Source organism: Podarcis melisellensis, assembly GCF_964234715.1.
Source record: "Podarcis melisellensis genome assembly, chromosome: 3".
Taxonomy (NCBI): Eukaryota; Metazoa; Chordata; class Lepidosauria; order Squamata; family Lacertidae; genus Podarcis; species Podarcis melisellensis.
This window is the reverse complement of record NC_138530.1, coordinates 72085088-72103313: the sequence shown is the minus strand read 5'-3', so window position 1 is coordinate 72103313 and position 18226 is coordinate 72085088. Positions and strand designations below refer to the sequence as shown.

Here is an 18226-nt window from a genome sequence, read left to right as displayed (position 1 = left end):
CGGGCAGGCGGACCCAGAGGAGAAAGGAGCAAAGGAGGAGGTGGAGCAAGGCTAGGGTCTTGAACTGGTGTCTGGGGGGAGGAGATTCAGACGGAACTTCAGCGGTCTAGGGTTGAGACGTAGAGCTGTGCGCCGCGGCTTTGGAATCGAAACTGAATCTTAATAAAGACTTTTGTATATAACAAGAACTGGCGTTGGTCCTCTGTGAGCTGGGACCTTGGGCAGCTCTGACAGAAGTGTGCATGCACACGAAAGCTCATACCAAGAACTAACTTAGTTGGTCTTTAAGGTGCTACTGGAAGGAATTATTTTTTTTTGTTTAGGGATAAAAGTAAGGATTGTAGAGATAATCATATACAAAAAGCAATATACAACTTTTCTTTTTAATGAAGCACAGATGGAAACAGGAAGAGAAGCTGTCTTTCTGAATAGTATTCTCATATATCTCAATAGTACAGTGGTACCTCGGGTTAAGAACTTAATTCGTTCTGGAGGTCCGTTCTTAACCTGAGGTACCACTTTAACTAATGGGGCCTTCCGCTGCTGCAGCGCAATTTCTGTTCTCATCCTGAAGCAAAGTTCTTAATCCCAGGTACTATTTCTGGGTTAGCAGAGTCTGTAACCTGAAGTGTCTGTAACCCGAGGTGCCACTGAATTTGCATATTTTGGGGAAAAAACAACCACACACATATTGGCATAATCTGAAAAGAAAATAGATGTGACTCTGCATCTTTTGCATTAGAAAATTCTTACCTAGGATGTATCCCACTGATCATATCATTTTGGAGGGAGCTCTCTGCCGTTATGCTGGGCCCAGCTGCCTTAGATATAAGTAAAACCACCAAGCCTCTCATCTGCAGGTTGTTCCTGCTATCCAACACAAAACCTCTGCAAAAAAGAATAAAAAAGAAAAAAGTCAAGTCAGATCAGAATTTTGAACACTCAAATAATTTTTCCTAAGACCAATTTAGATGACTGCCTAAATAGTGGGTTAGATGACTGAGGATGAGCCACAGCTTGTATCCTGCCCTGTTCTCCTCTATGTGTGAGAGGAGAGTATGAACTTCTGCTTTCACTTTAGAATCTATAGTTCTCTACTGCTTCTTTAGAAAGCTCCACATTACGTACAGTGTTAGAAACTGGGATTGAAAAAGCTAGGAGCAAAATGGCTTCTGGGACCTGGGTTGTGGGCACCAAAACAGAATATCTAGTCTTCATGCAGGGGCCTCCTGCTGCTGCCACGCCACCGGAGCACGGTTTCTGTTTTCATCCTGAAGCAAAGTTCTTAACCCGAGGTACTATTTCTGGGTTAGTCTGTAACCTGTCTGTAACCTGAAGTGTATGTAACCCGAGGTACCACTGTATGCAAGTCCAAGGCTCACTGGAGCTTGCTCCTGATCTCTCAAAATTACAGCTTCTATATCATTCTCAACACTAAGGGCTCATCCACACTCCCGCTCATCCTGCTGCTTTCTCCCAGGAAAACCTGCTTTTTACCGCTGAATCGGAACAAACATCACTTGCTGTTTACAGGGCTTGAGATTTACTCTAATTCAGCAGTAAAGAGGTGGTTTTCCTGGGGAAAGCAGTGGGACAAATGGAAAACCACTCAGACCCCTGTTTTCTAACCATGGGGCAAGTGAAGTGTGGACCAGCCCTAAGGCTAGCTTTCTCTATCTTAGTGGCTAAAGGTGTTTTGGGCTACAACTACCATCAGCATCAGCCACCATATTGTATGATCAGGAATGACGGTAGATAATGGTGTCTAAACAGTATTAGCAGAGGGATACCAATATATATAGCATATAGAGATGGCTTATATAATTGAAAAAGCAATCAATATGCAATGGCATAAAGTATTTTCTGGATAGGTATAGTGATTATGCAAGTTATATGACTAATTTCAAACGAAGTTTCAAACTAAAGTTATAATGTTAGAAGACAAGTTCAGTTTCCACAACCAACCTCACTTCGGTTGAATGAAAATATAAATGAAGTCTATTACCATATGATAGAGAATAGATAAAAATAGAATACGGAGGAAGAAACACGTGATTAACCCGGGAAGTACTCCAGTCTAAAAACAGCTGCTAATTAGTAGCAACCCTAGACAGAGAGAAATGTCAGCGGACAAAGTACAGAGCAGGAATTGATAGACAAAAGTAGTTGACAAGCAGTATGGCACCTGCTCATATTATCTGTATCACCTAACATTCCTTACTGTTTATTTACTGTTGCTTTGTCCAAGTTATCAGCTAAGAAAAAGCTGAAGTTCTTTTTCAACGAAAGTAGTAAACAGAATTACATTAGCAACATATACTCTATCTTCACTACAGCAAACTGCATAAGACTTGAAACAAATAAAGCCTAAGGTGGCCATCCTTTAGTAACTAGAAGCTACTGCAGTCACTTGACATGGCTCCAGGGGTCACATTCGCATTCCACCGGAATTCAGTTCCCTAGAGATATTCAACCCAAGTTACAGGTACATAAAAGTCTTCCAGATGGTGCAATTATTCTTGATGGGTATGTGGCATAAGACAGGTGCCCCTAGGGGGGAAAGGGGAACTGGATGCAGCCCGAGTAAAATTGGGCCTGCATGCACACACACATTAGTATCAAATTCTTTCTTAAAAGATTGGGGAAAACACAAGCAGAAGTGTAAATATAAATACAAAACTACCAAGATTAAGGTGCTGCCTGTTATAGTTTGTGCAGCTTGGTATTATTAAACACTGTGCCCTTAAGGTAAATAAAATTAGACTGGTACAACTACCCACAGCAAATACAGATCTACAGAAAAATGAAAAGACTGAGGGTTGGGGGGGATGAAACAATTATTCTCCATGTTATCCATGTGACAAAACCTAGATTTAAATGCCTGACAGATTCACAGATTTAAATAGAGCTCTTCTTTAAAAATTCATGTTGATGGGGGGGGGGAGTCTAGCTCTGAAACAAGTATACTATTATGGTATGCTGATATAAGACTCGCACCACCCACACAAGAAGTAACACTGGCTAATAGTTTATGTGCTGAAAGAATTACACCTCCTACTAACGTCCATCTGTTTAAAAGAATAAATCATGCAAACATGAGTATCCCCATTAAAGCTTTGCACACTTCAACTTCTAATGTTCAGGAATTTCAACTTTTCAGTTACAGATAAATCTGTAATTTCAGTGGTTTAGCAGTTATATTATTTTGAGTATTTTTCCCAGAAGAGAAAAACTTTCATTGGGCATAATGAGCATTTAGAACTTGCAGGCTGAGAGTTGTAGTGTACTAATAAAGGCTGTTTCTCTCTCTCTCTCTCTCTCTCTCTCTCTCTCTCTCTCTCTCTCACACACACACACACACACACACACACACACCAGACCAAGAACAGTTCAGAAGATACTGTATAGTAGAAAAATGTATTCCATTGTATTTCCAAAGCAGTCAGAAAAGTAGACAATGGTTTCTGCCAAACACAAGGTAGAAAAATTCAATAATCTGAAACATGATGAGCAAATAAAATCTAAAATGTATGAATACATGGAAGCATTAATGTTCCAGGTGATATGTCAGCACAGTGTTTATCATCCTGATCATCCAACAGTAGCACTATGCATGCCTAATTTTATTATTTACCTGTTTTATTGAAATGTTTATTGATTACCTTTCAGCCAGATACTAATCAGATACTAAAACAAAATTAAGAAAAGAGCAATAAAACCTTCAAAGACAATTTGCACAAGTTATACAGGCTCCCTGCTTTCCTCCTTAAAGGTTACAAAATTAACCTGAAGACAAGACAGTTGTTTAGCATGTACTGTCTAAGCCCCTACCCTGATTTGTATCAGAACTTTAAGATCAGCGAGAAGTAAATGACAAAAATAAAAAGAACTGCCAAAATTTAGAGAACGCACAGGCGTGAATACCAATATCCTGTGCAGGTACAGTTATGAAGCAGATATTCTGTCCAATTTATGCCTGTCACAAATACTAGAATCAGCAACTGAATAATTGTAAATATTCTTTTAAATATGCATTTTGATCACTTAAAAATACATTTACTTATGAGCCTGGCTCCATAAATTATTAGCACTGATAAAGCCTCTAAACTTGTCTAAATGCTGCACATACATTAAAAAGACAGTTCCTATTTGTAGGCTCACATAAATGATGGATACAGCACAAAAGGAAAAAGGAGTCTGGAGAGAAGGGGGAAAGCAGGTCTTGGAGCAGCTGCTCATTCACTGGCCAATGCAAGAGACCAGAGAAAAGGAGTGCAGCTTCCCAGTGACCCTTTGTCTTATAGCCAGTGGCAGAAGCTAGAGTGTATCCCGCTTCAGCTCTACAACCGCAGGACAACTGACAATATGAAACACTACTGCCTAGTCACCGAACATCAAAATTTTGTACTATGAAAGTCTAGGCTAAAGTGGCCCCCTCACTCAGCTATGATGATTTCCTAAACAGATGCCTGAAACAAGATTTTTGCTTTAGCAGTTTTCAAACTATTGTACTCTATGACCTGTAATTTAACATCCTCAGTGGACCAATTATAGCAACTGCATTTCAGTGAATATTCTCTCTCATACATTGGCTACAAATGTGCATTAAAATATATTTGGGTTGCACTGACAACTAAATAGAGCTGCTTATGGAATTTGGTTAGGGTTTGGAATTCTCTCTTATAGTAGCCCAGTTCTTCATTTAGATGATCTCAGATACAGGAGTTAGCCAGTTGCTATTCTGTTCCAAATGAGTCCTTCTGTAAGGTTCCACAAGGTTCTGTCTTGCCGTAAAATTGTTTGTGTGCATATGAAGAAGTCAGCCACAGATTGGGAGTGAAGAGTCCTCAAATATGCAGAGGATCTTTCATCTGACCTTGAAGTAGCAATGGGAGTTTTGAATCAGCACCCAAGAATTACCGTAGACAAAACTAGGATGAATCAAAACAAGATAGAAGCAACGACTATCAGAGGCACTTCCAATTATCAAGTGGTGTCAATTCTGGACAGTGTTTTTATTAGCTGATATTTTCTTTGGAAAGCTAAAATGTTCATGGCATCAAAAGGAAGACTTGGGAAATCTGCTCAACTAGAGCCAATTCGGCAAGCTACAATGTCCTGTGCAAAACTCCAAATAAATGCTATGATACAGATATCCATACAGACATGTCAAGGAGCCATGATAGGCTACAGATACACTGCATCTGATTATGCATTCTTGGGATAATTCCTGTGTCTGCCAAAACACCTGGATAAAAACTAGAGAACAGTAGAATTTAAACAAACCTGAAGGTAATCTAATATGATTTCTGAAATTTATGCATGATTGTCAACATTTTTACAATGTTATACTTTGCTCAACAAATCCATATTATAATATCCATAAGCAGGAGCAAGATTAAGCAAGTTGTGTCTCCCAAAGGTGCCTGAAAGCAATGAATGAAGTCCAGAAGCAGCTCATATAAATAGCAGTTTCAGTTTCTAAAACCTACAGTACATGGTAGCATTTTCACTCCATCGCAAAACCTCACAGTCCAACTAAATATGTTGCTATATACAGATGTAGATGTCAGTCAAAACATCTCTATGTCAAAAATATCAATAAATCTTCTGAAATGTGAATGACAACGTATGCCTCTGTGACAAAATACAAATATTGAACACACTGTACAGTTAATTGGTGGAAAAGTAACTGGAACATTTCTGATATATTTCCCATGTGTGTGTATTCATTCCTGAGAGAACTCAATATTTTAAAAGGTGGAGAATTTAAGCAACTTGTGGTTTGGGAAATGTTAGTTTCCACAGCAACCAGCATGATTTTCTTTATATAGCATTATAAACAGATGGCAAAAGAGTGGTCTTGTTTGCTTCTTGGCCAAGCATGCCAATAAGAACTGCTGTACTACAGTATTGTATATTTGAATTCTTAAATAATCCAGGTATACTAGTAACAGAATCTACTACTGTAAGCAAATACAATTAAATCTTTACTTTTCACAGATACAATTCTAAAAAAAACCCCCAAAAGCAGCATCACTGCTCACAGTGTTCTTTGGCAAAGCTTTCTAAAAACATTTTCTCACCATTTGGAAGATAAATAAACTCTCAACTATAAAATCTTGAAAGTGAATGCTAAAATTACAAATGTAACATTTGCTTCCTATATCTTTTTGTTTCTTAACTGTCCTTAGTTAAATGGCTTCTGAAATTCAAGTTCTCACAATACATCAGTAGAAAGTAAGGAAAGAGTTGTGTGATGAGCTTAAAAAAACAAAAACAAATTAAAGATGTATTTAAAGTATATATGTTTCAAAATTAACATGGTGATACTTGCTGCATTCAATGTAATTCCAAGCCATGGTTTGGTGTGGACATGAATGAGCAGCAATGACCCTCAAGCTTGTATATTCAGGTAGGTAGCCGTGTTGGTCTGACGCAGTCAAAATATATATATATAAAATAAATAAAATGTCTAGTAGCACCTTAGAGACCAACTAAGTTTGTTCTTAGTATAAGCTTTTATGTGCATGCACACTTCATCAGATACCAGATGGTATCTGAAGAAGTGTGCATGCACACAAAAGCTTATACCAAGAACAAACTTACCGTATTTTTTGCCCTATAAGACGCACTTTTCCCCCTCCAAAAATGAAGAGGAAATGTGTGTGCGTCTTATGGGGCGAATGCAGGCTCCTTGGCTTCAGCTTCTCTGCTGAAGCCAGGAGAGTCTGCTCTTTGAGGCCGACGGTGGGAGAAAGCAACGCTTCCCCCATTGCCAGCCCCAGAGGATGGGGGCAGCGGGAAGGTGCGCGACACCTTCCCGCTACTCTCCAACCCGGCTTTGAGGCTGGCGGCGGGGTAAAGCAGGCTTTTCCCCAAGGAGGGAGAAGGGACTGACTGGCGGAGTCCATCCCTTCTCGCGCCTGTGGGCTTTTGCTGGAGATGGGGGAATTCCCCCACCTCCCGCAAAAGCAGGCAAAAGCCATGCGCTCTTTAAAGGGGCTGTGCGGCTTTGCTGGCTTTTCTAGGAGGTGGGGGAATTCGCCCACCTCATAGAAAAGCCCGTAGGAGCCGCGCAGCCTTTAAAGAGGCGCTGCTCTTGGGGGCTTTTCCCCAAGGAGGGAGAAGGGACTGACTGTCCGAGTCAGTCCCTTCTCCCTCCTGTGGGCTTTTGCGGGAGATGGGGGAATTCCGCCACCTCCCACAAAAGCAGGAAGGTGGTCTTGGAGTAGCGCACAGGCTGCGTGCAGCCTGTCCGCTACTCCCAGAGCTGTGGGTGGGGTGGGGGGAATCATATTTTTTTCCTTGATCCCCCCCCCTGAAAACTAGGTGCGTCCTATGGGCCGGTGCGTCCTATAGGGCGAAAAATACAGTAGTTGGCCTCAAGCTTGTGATTGTTTCATCTCCCACTGATCTCTCATTATACTGCTTTTTTTCTAACAAACATCTAGTTTAACAAACCATAGTTTGCCATTACATATATACCTGCAAACTATTGTTTATTCAACCAGTTTTTCTGTATATTTGCATTTGAAACCAGACCCAAACCATAATTTTCCTCATCCACATGCAATGGCAATTATATTTGCCAAAGAACTGCAAGTCCTTTAGAAAAGCAAAGCATGCAAAGAGAAGAGGAAGAGCATGCAAGTCTGATGCTCGCTGCTGCATGTTCATATAACATCAACCGAGCCTGCATCTGAAACCAGCAATTGCTACTAGGAGTATTTCAAACGCTTAATCTATAGCTGGTATTTTAGAAACTTTGGCATATAGGCAGTCTGCTATCTGAAAGCTAAGGGTAATATTGAACATCAGTCATGGAGTAGACCCGCTACAGTCAATTGACTTAAGTCTCAGCAGGGATGCTCTGTCATCCATAGTATTTTTTAACGCTTATCGTGGTTCAAGCCTAGACTTCTTTTATACCTATTTTCTCATCTAACTTGCAATGGTTATATATTGACCCACCAATAGAAGCATAAGGCATAATCATAAGAACCATTCAAGCTTTTCTGGGGTCTGCATTTTTAAAAATATAACAGGCCCAATGTTGTCTCTTTCTCCTCTGTATTCTTGAAATCTCATCCTGATCTTCTTCATCTGTTACCAGGACAACAAGCACTCTGACACTCCGATCTTGATAGTTGTAGCTTTGCTCCACTGTCTGTTTCACATGCATTAAAATAGTTTCTAATGGTTTGGTTCCTCTATGCCTACATGTACACTCCAGATTTCCTTCAAGTAAAAATAAGTGGCAAAGATTTCAGGGGTGAGGGCATACATTTTAGGGAAGCAAAAACTCAATTTTTAAAAAGGAAAATATGTTTAAAATCAGCAATGACTGACAACTAGTATAACCAGAGACCCAGACTTAATGAACAAGAGGTGAATCCACACTAGCACACTGATGCTGTTTTCAAGATTACTTAGAGAAAACTATTTTTAGTAATTAAAAGTTATCACTAAGTGTTAACTGGGAAGATGGGAAAATGAAAGAATAAAATTATCGAAATGTTTTGTATTTTGCACTAGTCATGTGAAATTTGCTTATGCAATTTATGAAAAATTCTCCCATTAATATTATATAATTTCTTGGGGAAGAATGATTCCAGAAAGTGTAAGCATGCAGAACATTACATTTCTAGTGATATATGATATGCTTTTTCAACATTTTTACAATTTAATTTTATTAATTCTAAGAAGAATTTGAGCCAGTCACTTTAAGTCCGCAATCTTAAATTCTGCAGGACTTACTTGTGAGTAGACATATACTACTCAATACCTGGTTTCCACTTAAATCAATGGGATTGAAAAGTATTTCACTTGGCTCAATCATGCCTCTAGTTTTACTGGTAAAAATCACCACTGATAAATTCTGAACCAACGTGCTTGCTTTCAAGGGAAGAAAAGGAAAGAAAGGGGAAATGTGGGAGTCAATAAAGAAGGAACACTAAAAGGATCTGAGGGCAGGTGGCCTATACAATTTATTTTCAAAGCTGCATTAGCACCCTGCAAAGCTGCTTATAAATCATGTGGTTAAACAACATGTGCTGTCCCGATCAATCACTAACATCACTTACCCCATTTGTCATGCTCTAGTCTACGGATATTTCTCTAAATGATGAAATGACTTTAAAATGATGATGATGATGATGATAATGTTAATAATAATAAACAATGCTGAAAACTTCCATCTTAAAACAGAACTATACACAGCTATTCTGGATACAAAATTTCAGTGTTCTTGCTCCTGACATGTTACTATGTTGATAAATGTATCCCTTAATTTACCTTAAAAAAACAAGGGCTTGTCAGTGAGCATGATAGTTACACATTTCTGGAAATATTTAGAGGGGGCAACGATGAATCTATGACTAAGCTTGGCATTTAGCAATATTGGAAAGGCTGACTCAGAGGGTGTGATAGCTCAAGAAACAAATCCAACGAGACCTGTTTTACACCTCCGTTCAATATTCAACAGGACTTCAAGAAAAGTTCCTGCACAAAATTCACTTTTGTGGGATGGGTAATGGACACCGATCCTTACTCTGATAGATGCATTAACAGGTTAATTCAGCATCTATAAGAGAAGCACTTGACCCAGTGGAAAGACTGCAAAAATATAGAATTGTTATTGTTGGACTGTCTTTTCATTTTACTTTATACAGTTCAGGTTATTAGCTCCCCAGCACATAGGAACATTGCTGTACTCTGTGTTTTATGTCATCCTAAATAAAATAAAAAAGGTTTTTAAAAATGAGTTTTTAAGAGACCAGGTCCATTTATAAATTGTTTCCCAAGTAGTTCTGAGAGTGAAATGAGGAGGAAAAACTAGCATCTTGACCTCTAGAAATCCGCCACTTTCCAGCAGCATTTCATGCAAAAGTAGTGGCACTTTCTCCAGCAGTTTATTTAAAAAAAAAACCTCAGCTGGCCCTTCAAATTGGTTTCTGCTTCAGCTAGGAAGGAACAAGAACCGGTTCAAATGCAAGACATGCCACCTTTGTCATTCTGTACCGTTCACTCTTATCAGATAAAAGGGAAGAAGACAGAGACACGTGGCTCGCTAATGCTTTAGGTGCCAGAGGGAAGCGTTTGGAAAAATACACAACTGTCCCACCAATTCACAGCACTGGCAGCAAACATCAGTTGCTGTCCAGTCACAACAGATTCAGGGTGGTCAGGGAGCTTTGTAAACTACTGTTTTTTCGCTCTATAAGACGCACCCGACCATAAGATGCACCTAGTTTTTAGAGGAGGAAAACAAGAAAAAAATATTCTGAATCAAATGTTGCTGAAGAGGCTTTGTGTGGCTATCCCTGAAGTACTTAAAAGCTACTTAAATTGCAACATCCAAACCAAGTAGAGTAGGGATGAAGAACCTGTGGCCCTCAAATGTTGTTGGACTACAACTCTTAACCTTCCCTGATCATTGGCCACGTTGGCTGGGAGTGATGGGAGCTGGAGCCTAATCCCTGACAGCCACAGATTCACCTTCTGTAAAGTAGAAGGAAGTCATAAACTACTTGTTAATGCAAGTTATGCAGTTTGAGTCACTCTTCAAGTCCTTTGATAGTTTTGTTTCAATATTATGTATTAAATGAAGGTTCTGCTAAAACCTTGTCATTTTTTCTCTGTTGTGTTTACCTCTTGTTCTCACTGCCTTGAACTTAGATGAGTTCTTTTTCTTATCAAAATCCCCAATATTTTAGAAAGCCTCAGTAAGAGGAATTTGGCATTGAATTTTAAAGACTCCCTCCCCTCAATTGAACATGTTATTTTCCTCCCTCCCTTGGCGTTATAGCCATCTTACTTTAGAGCCAAGAAGAGTTTTACGAAGGTTTTAATAGAAGGTTTCCTAAAATGTGCCAGTATGTGCCTCCTTTCCAAATCCTTCATAAGTCATTGAACAAACCAAATCTCTGTGTGAACATGAAAAGGTCATTCAAAACACAGAGCTAGCCAAGGACACAAATTTTGAGCAGGCACCACAAAGTAAAACAAATTTAACTGCTAGGAACAGAATATTTCTTCTTTAGAAGTTTATAACCAGGCCAGGGTTGGAGGAGTGAGGAAGTAAGGGAAAAGTCTGAAATACTGAAAGCCACCTCGGTTACAGAAATCCAGTATCTGCCAGCTGTCATAAGTGATTTGCCTGAAACTTTCCATACAGCATAACAGGAAGCATAATAATAATAATACAACTGCAAAATTTCAAGCAGCTTTGTTAAGTTTGGAAAATCTGTGGGGTGAAAGTGGAATACAAGGCTAAATTAGGCTTATTACAGAAGAATTTGCTTCTGCCTTAAAAGCCAAGTAATTTCAGCAATTGGGAATGCCCAAACAAAAGAGTTTCCTGTCTCCAACACTCCAAATTTAAGTCTAGGTTAGCACAGCTATGCATTTGGTGGTCTATTGAAAATATGGTGATCTTGGGACAGCTGTGAAGTGAAACTGTCTGCCATCAGACCCAGAAGACTAGAGCTGTATGGAGATTACCATATTGTCAGTATAGGGGGTGGGGGTGGGAAACTTCTACGATTAAGCCCACTGCAAAGTGTGCTTAAGCCCACTGCAATCAATGTCCTAAGCATATCTAATTCTGTGATGGGCCATACTCCTTAGCACTTTAGTTTATGGGACACTTCCAAGTTTTGAGCAATAATGCTACCTTCAATTTATCTCACTTGAGAAATCTGAAAGTCAATAGTACCTATTTCATGGCTGTATTTCAGTTCACACTATTTAAATGACTTAAACAAACTGCAATTACATGAGCTGAAAATAAACACAAAACATATTCTTTTAAATAGCACCATTTCATTTATGTTGTCAGCATAAAATTAAGATAATCTCTTGAAATGTTTTGATGTGGTTTCTAATATATAGCAGTTTTGTTATTCTTGAGCAGTTTTGTATTTTGCTTTTTAAAGCAAAATATCTAAGACTTCTAGTCTGTTCTCAATGATGTTTTTAAGCTGTCGTATTATAGCATACACTTGTCACATATCCTTTCCTTACATAGGCTGCAGTCAGCATCATGAGGCTTGTGTCAAAGAAATATCTATAGGACACATGAAAGTCAAACATACCATCCTTTTCACAGAGCAGAGGTTTCTGCCCCTGCCTGTAACTATACTTACTGTGCTTATATTGAAACAGGTATTCTCAAACTATCAATAACTTTCTCTTTGAGTATAAGAAAATTAAAGCTACCCTAACAACTTCTTTTTTGGACCGTTTTCTTAAACAATGGATTCAAACTCAAATTTAAACCTCACTGTTAGCTGTCAGTTTTTTGTCTTTTAGCCTATAAACAAAGGTGGATACTGTTGTGCGGACACTGCCTGAGTAAAGCTAATCACAAATTATGACGGCCTCACCAAGCCAAAGGTGTTTCCTTTTTTAAAAAAGCAAAGCTACAGGGTTCCCCAGTTTCAGCAATGGCTCACTGACCAACCTCCTCATGCTTTAAGTTCCCTTTTGCCCATCTTCGTGGCCTTGCTGGCTTTGCTATTAGTAAAATGATAGTATGTGACCAAGGCAACTACCCTGGAATATAAACAGTTTTACCTCAAATTGACAGACTATAAAGTGTTTTGTCAAAAACATTTTATGCACCTGACAATCTCAAGCCCACTAGAACAGAGTATAAGCTCTTAACAATCTACCCGAGTAAATCTCATGCAGAGGTGTCTTTCATCACCTGTGGATTGCAACGCCATGTCTCAACTTGCTTCAATATAAAAGCAATATATGCAAACATCGTTCTCTCAAGAGGTACAACAGAGCAATCAGATACTCTGAATTATGGTGTGGTGGGTGGGAGATGCACAATGCTGCTGTCTGGGAAACGGGGAGAGAGGAGGGAAGCACTTAAGATAAAATAAAAATAAAAACAGCAGAAAGAAAAAGAGATGTACATGCCTGCCAGAACTTCTGGAAACACTAGAATCTGGGTCATCAGTCACATATGGAGACAGTCAATGAACTCATGATGGGGCCTTGTGTTACCTCTACCACACACACCACCATATACAAAAATGGGACCATCACAGCACCCCCAGTGGCACACTCAGCAGTAGCCCCAGTATAGCAACTCCCCTAATATCACTATAAGCAGAGATTCAAATTTTCTAGCACACCAAACAAGAGGAAGAAAATCACAGCACCTATATAGCTGAATGGTCAGGATGCCTGTAAAATGCACACAGAGCAGTCCAGCAATGAAGACATCACCTTCAAAACACTTTAATGTTTGTTTCAAGTAAATTGGTGGAAAACATCATTAAAGACAAAATTATCAAGTGTATACAAGGACACGTCTTGCTAAAGAGAAATCAGCTTAACTTCTACAAAGGTACACCCCGTCTCACTAATCCATTTGTGACTCTCAACAAACTTGTGGAACGGGTCAGCATGTAGACATTGTTTACTTGAAAGCTTTTGATATGGTTCCTTACTGCACACTCCTGAGCAAACACATCAATCACGAGTTAATTGGAAATGTTCTCTTATGGACTGGGAACTGGTTAAAGAGCAAGAAGCAGAGAATTCGAGGCATGCAAATACAGTCTTAACTTGGAAATCTAATGGAATCTGTTCTGGAAGTCCATTCAACTTCCAAAATGTTTGGAAACCAAAACACGGCTTCTGATTGGCTGCAGGAAGCTCCTGCAGCCAATATGAACACATGGAAGCCCCGTCAGACTTTCAGCTTCCAAAAATAGTTCGCAAACCGGAACAGTCACTTCTGCATTTGAGGCGTTCAAGAGCCAAAACGTTCGAGAACTAAGCTGTTCAAAAACCAAGGGACGGCTGTAGTGGGGCCCCAAAGGATCTGTTTTGGGACCAACATTTTTTAATACGTTCATAAAGGATCTAGAATTAGGAGGAGGCAGTGAGGTAGCCACGTTTGCTGACGACACAAATATAATTTGGGTTGGAGAGATTAAAAACAAAAGAAGATCTCTTTAAAGTGGGGAAATGGTCACTAAAATATTAATGAGGTTCAATGTATACAATGTTAAGTGATGTATGCTGGAAGAGGAAAGGTTTATCAGTTTTTAAACCAGTATATGGTGTGCATTTTTGCCAGCAGAACAATTCTACCAATGGAATGTTATACGGGCATATTTGTGATGTTCTGCTAGGGTTATATGTCATATTGGTGGAATATCTGACAATCCGCATGGCAGTGCATTTGGCAAATTCTATAGCCCTTCAGTCAATGGAACTAAAAAACTAGAAATATTATTCACAATCATTTATAATAGAAAACTAGTGCAAATTATAATGACTTTCCTAAATGTGAGAAGGATTCTTGCTAACCTTTAAATATAAGACTAATAATACTGCCTCTAAATTTGATTATTTTAGCTGAAACAGTTCTCATTTGCTCAAATTGGTCTCTCTAGAAAAGTATTAATTATGTCTGGAGATATTCTGAGAACATTACAAAGAAATAGCTTTGAAGAGCTATTAAAGAACAGCAAAAACACACATATTTACCCTATACTACTTAAATTTCAAGTCTGCTCTCTTAGAAGAGTAGTATTACAATAACTATCAAACTTTTTCACAACTGTTGAAGGATGTTAATAAATCAAACCAATCTCTTCTGAAAAGTATTGTTATCTTGGAAATAGCTATAAAACTACATCACATAATCTTGTATGACTTGTCCAAGACCATAATAACCATTGTAATGAAATGAAAACAGCAGACCAGAGTATCAGGCAATGTTCCTATAAATAACCAGTTTTTACAGTCAACACCAGAAACAGCAAAGGAAATTCACTGTGATGATCAGCCAATTAAACAAGCAGGAGGGTCCAAATCCCTAATCTGCTGTGCCAGACAGCATGTGGATGCGGTGGAGATGTCAGCAGGGCAACCCTGTCAATGAGAAGCATCCCAACGGGCCTACCCAAACACTGGTCGGCAGAAGCTACTGCTAGCTGTATCCCTGCTGGAAACTGCCAGTGGGAAACCCAGAAAACAAGGTGTTTCGGGACTGGGACATGATCCAGGGGATCCTGAGTTTGTCCTGTTACTATCTTGTGATGTCCGGGGGCTTGATCCAAGCATCTTCCCCTGGAAGCCCCTTCAGTCCGAGAGCTGGTGCAGTGAAGGGATATTTTTCCTTGACCCCACCCCCTAACTTGACCAGCATGAGTGGCAGGACCATGGATAAGGTGATGGTGATGATACTTCAACAAGCCCTATTGCTTCCAGCCTAGGGTTTGGATTGCCCTCATAGCTGTTTTATCAACCACCTCTTAAATAAATCTGCATACTACAAAAATCTCCAAAACAAGTAGCTTCTTAAGAAGTTGAAGGAATAAACAAAAGCCATCAGTGAATGTCAAACAGAATGCCTTTAAATGTTTGTTTCCCATGAAGTATTACAGCAGAGCTTTCCAACTATGTGTTGCGACACATTAAGTGTGTCAACTGCAGTGTGTAGGTGTGTTGCGTGAACACTCCTTGTGATCCTTTCAGGGCTAGAAAGGGGTTAGTTTAACCTCTGGTTTGCTGGGTTACTGTGTCATGAAATGATGCATGTCTAAAAAGTGCGTCACCAACATGAAAAGTTTGGAAAGCTCTGTATTACAGTAACAAACAATAACCAATATAGTCTCCTTCACCACCAAGGTCCTTAATTTATAGTCCCTACCAGTTAAAAATGGCCCTCATTAAATGATTTCACTTGGTGCTCATTAGCTAAAAAAGAATTTCATATGGAGTTTCTTGAAAAAACTATATCCCCATGAGCCCTCTGCACAAAAACCAGGAACATTCCTATCTTTAAGTGAGTGTTCACATCTTGGCCTAAAACAACTCTCTTCATCAAACTTCTACTCATGTAGAAAGTCCCTGTTTCGATTCTTGCCATCTTTGGATTTCTTTTCTTCCTAATAGTTTTTTATTGATTTGTTCTGAAATATCAACAATATCAGCAACAACAAACAATTCAAACTAAATATGTTTGCCATTCAACATAAAGCCGCCTCTGGTTTTGTTGTTTTAAAGAAAGGCTTCAGGCAGCAGGGCTGCATAATCTAGACAATGCTGACGGACCAATGGTCTGACTCCACACCAGGCAGCGCCCTACAGGTCAAAGAAGAGAATCCTGGGGTTTCGCAGCACCGGAAGAAGTGCTGTGATAGGAAACGTGACTGGGCAATTGAAGCGAGTAAGAGTAAGTATGCCTCTCATTTACCTGGCTTGCAGGAGTGGACGATTGTGTACGAGAAAAGTGACAGCCAACTCGGTGCCCAATGCTTCAGAGGCCCCGAGGGGAGCTTACCTGGCCGTGTTGAGCAACGGGTGCCTGGTCCCCACCAGTTTGCGCACCTGCATGGCGATGTTGCTCAGCTCGTCGCTCAAGAGGCAGCGGAGGCTCAGGAAGGAGGTCGGGTAGCCCACGATCTTCTCGGCTTCAGAGACCACTTTGCTCCAGTGGGAAGCGGACGAGGGAGAGCCGGAGAAGAGGCACCGCCGCTGCCTCCCCTCCGCTCCCAACTGCGGGGGGCTCCTCCGCAAACAGCCTCGAGCCAAGGGCAGCAGCAACGCGGAGCGCAGCATCTCGGCTCCTCTTCGGGACGCCTCTTTCGGAGGAGCCCAAGGCAACCACGCGGGCCCTTCCCCGACTGCCCCGAGCTCTTGCCTCCCGCGAACTCCGGGGCGGGACCCAGCGCAGCTGCTCCCTCCCCCTCGGTCCAGGCCGAGCAAAAACCGCCTAAGGGCCTGCGCCTCCCTCCCGTCCCATGAGGCGCCTCGCAACGGTTCAAACGCCGCGCGCGCTCCGCATCCCTCTCCCAGGCGCTTCCTTTTTCTACCTCACGGTAGAAAAGCAGAAAACACTACTTTTCTTTCTTCCGGTTCTGTTTTGGCAAAACCCTCTGAATCCGGTGGCTGGAAAGGAGCTCGGCAACCCCTCTAAGTAGCTTCCCCGGCACAGAGCCCACAAGCCGCTTTCATGGAGGCAGCCATCTTAAGTGTCGTAAAAGAAAGGCTGGGAAGATGCGGGCCTCGTTGCTTTTGCGCTGCTTCTTTGCTTTGCGGCATCGGCTGCCGGGAGGGAGGGACAGTACCTGGCGGGAGCGGAGGAGCAGAGTTGTTAGGGCAACGCGGGAGACGGGAAAGGCGCGGGCGAGCCGCTTCCTTGCTTTTCCAACACGCTTCCAAATGCAGCGTGAAAATGGGTTTCTGCAGCCACTCTGGGCGGCTTCCAACAGAATATTAAAATACAATAGTCTATTAAACATTAAAAGCTTCCCTAAACAGGGCTGCCTTCAGGGCTGCAGCCAGAGAGACTGCGGAAGTCCAGCGACACCAGAGCTAACCTAACCAAATCACCAATTACACGACTAGATTCGCAGGAACCACAATCGGATACCCACTCAGGGCCATGAATGTTACACAGGAAAAATGACCCAAAATTCCAACTAGTAAATAAATAAATAAATAAATAAATAAATAAATAAATAAATGTGACTAGATGGTAGCTACACAATGCAACTTAAAATGTGCCCAGAAACCACATCCGCGTACCTGTTCGAGGCCGTTCTGAGCTTGCCAAACAAATCAGATTCACCAGTCGCATGAAATAGATGGGATTGATGCAGTCTGGCCACAAAAAGCTCACAGAAAACCTGTTCCAATACTTGATCCAGACCATATACAGTAATTTGGAAAAGTGACCCAGAACACCAACTTCCGAACCAAATTCACCCGTCATGCATGAGTAGATGGGATCCATGCCATAAGGCACAAAATATCCACAGAATCTACATTCTGGAACCCATTCCAGGCAATAAATATCATTAAACAACAGCCCATAACATGAACTCCTGAACAATCCAGATAAATGATTTGCACAACTCACAATGGGCAATACGGAAATGGTGCAGCAACAAATCTTTCACAGAAACCATACTCCAATACCAATTTCAGGAAAGGAATAGTATCATAAAAAATGGCCCAGAACATCAATTTCTAACCTATCCAAACAAACTAAATTCACTAGTCCTATTGGACTTAGTAAGCATGATGGAATATGCCACAAAACCCACATAGAAACCACATTACAATCCCCATTCTGTGCAATAATAGATATTTTTTTATTTAAAAAAATTATGTGGAACAAAAATGTCTGAGCTATCCAAATTATTGAAATAAAAAAATCTAACTGGACCAGATGGGAATGATGCAG

At 40.6% G+C, this 18226-nt stretch overlaps 1 protein-coding gene across 1 annotated transcript in view; it reads right to left on the bottom strand.

Moving 5' to 3' along the window:
- PDSS2 (decaprenyl diphosphate synthase subunit 2) overlaps positions 1 to 17028 on the bottom strand; it is a 70998-nt gene extending 53970 nt beyond the window's left edge. Inside the window, exons 1-2 of the mRNA XM_081904667.1 lie at positions 16319 to 17028; positions 754 to 888 (exon numbers count right to left, since the gene is read on the bottom strand). Of these exons, the coding sequence (XP_081760793.1) occupies positions 754 to 888; positions 16319 to 16596 (413 nt within the window). The 5' untranslated portion in view covers positions 16597 to 17028. The remainder of the gene's footprint in view (positions 1 to 753; positions 889 to 16318) is intronic.
- Positions 17029 to 18226: the final 1198 nt, after the last annotated feature.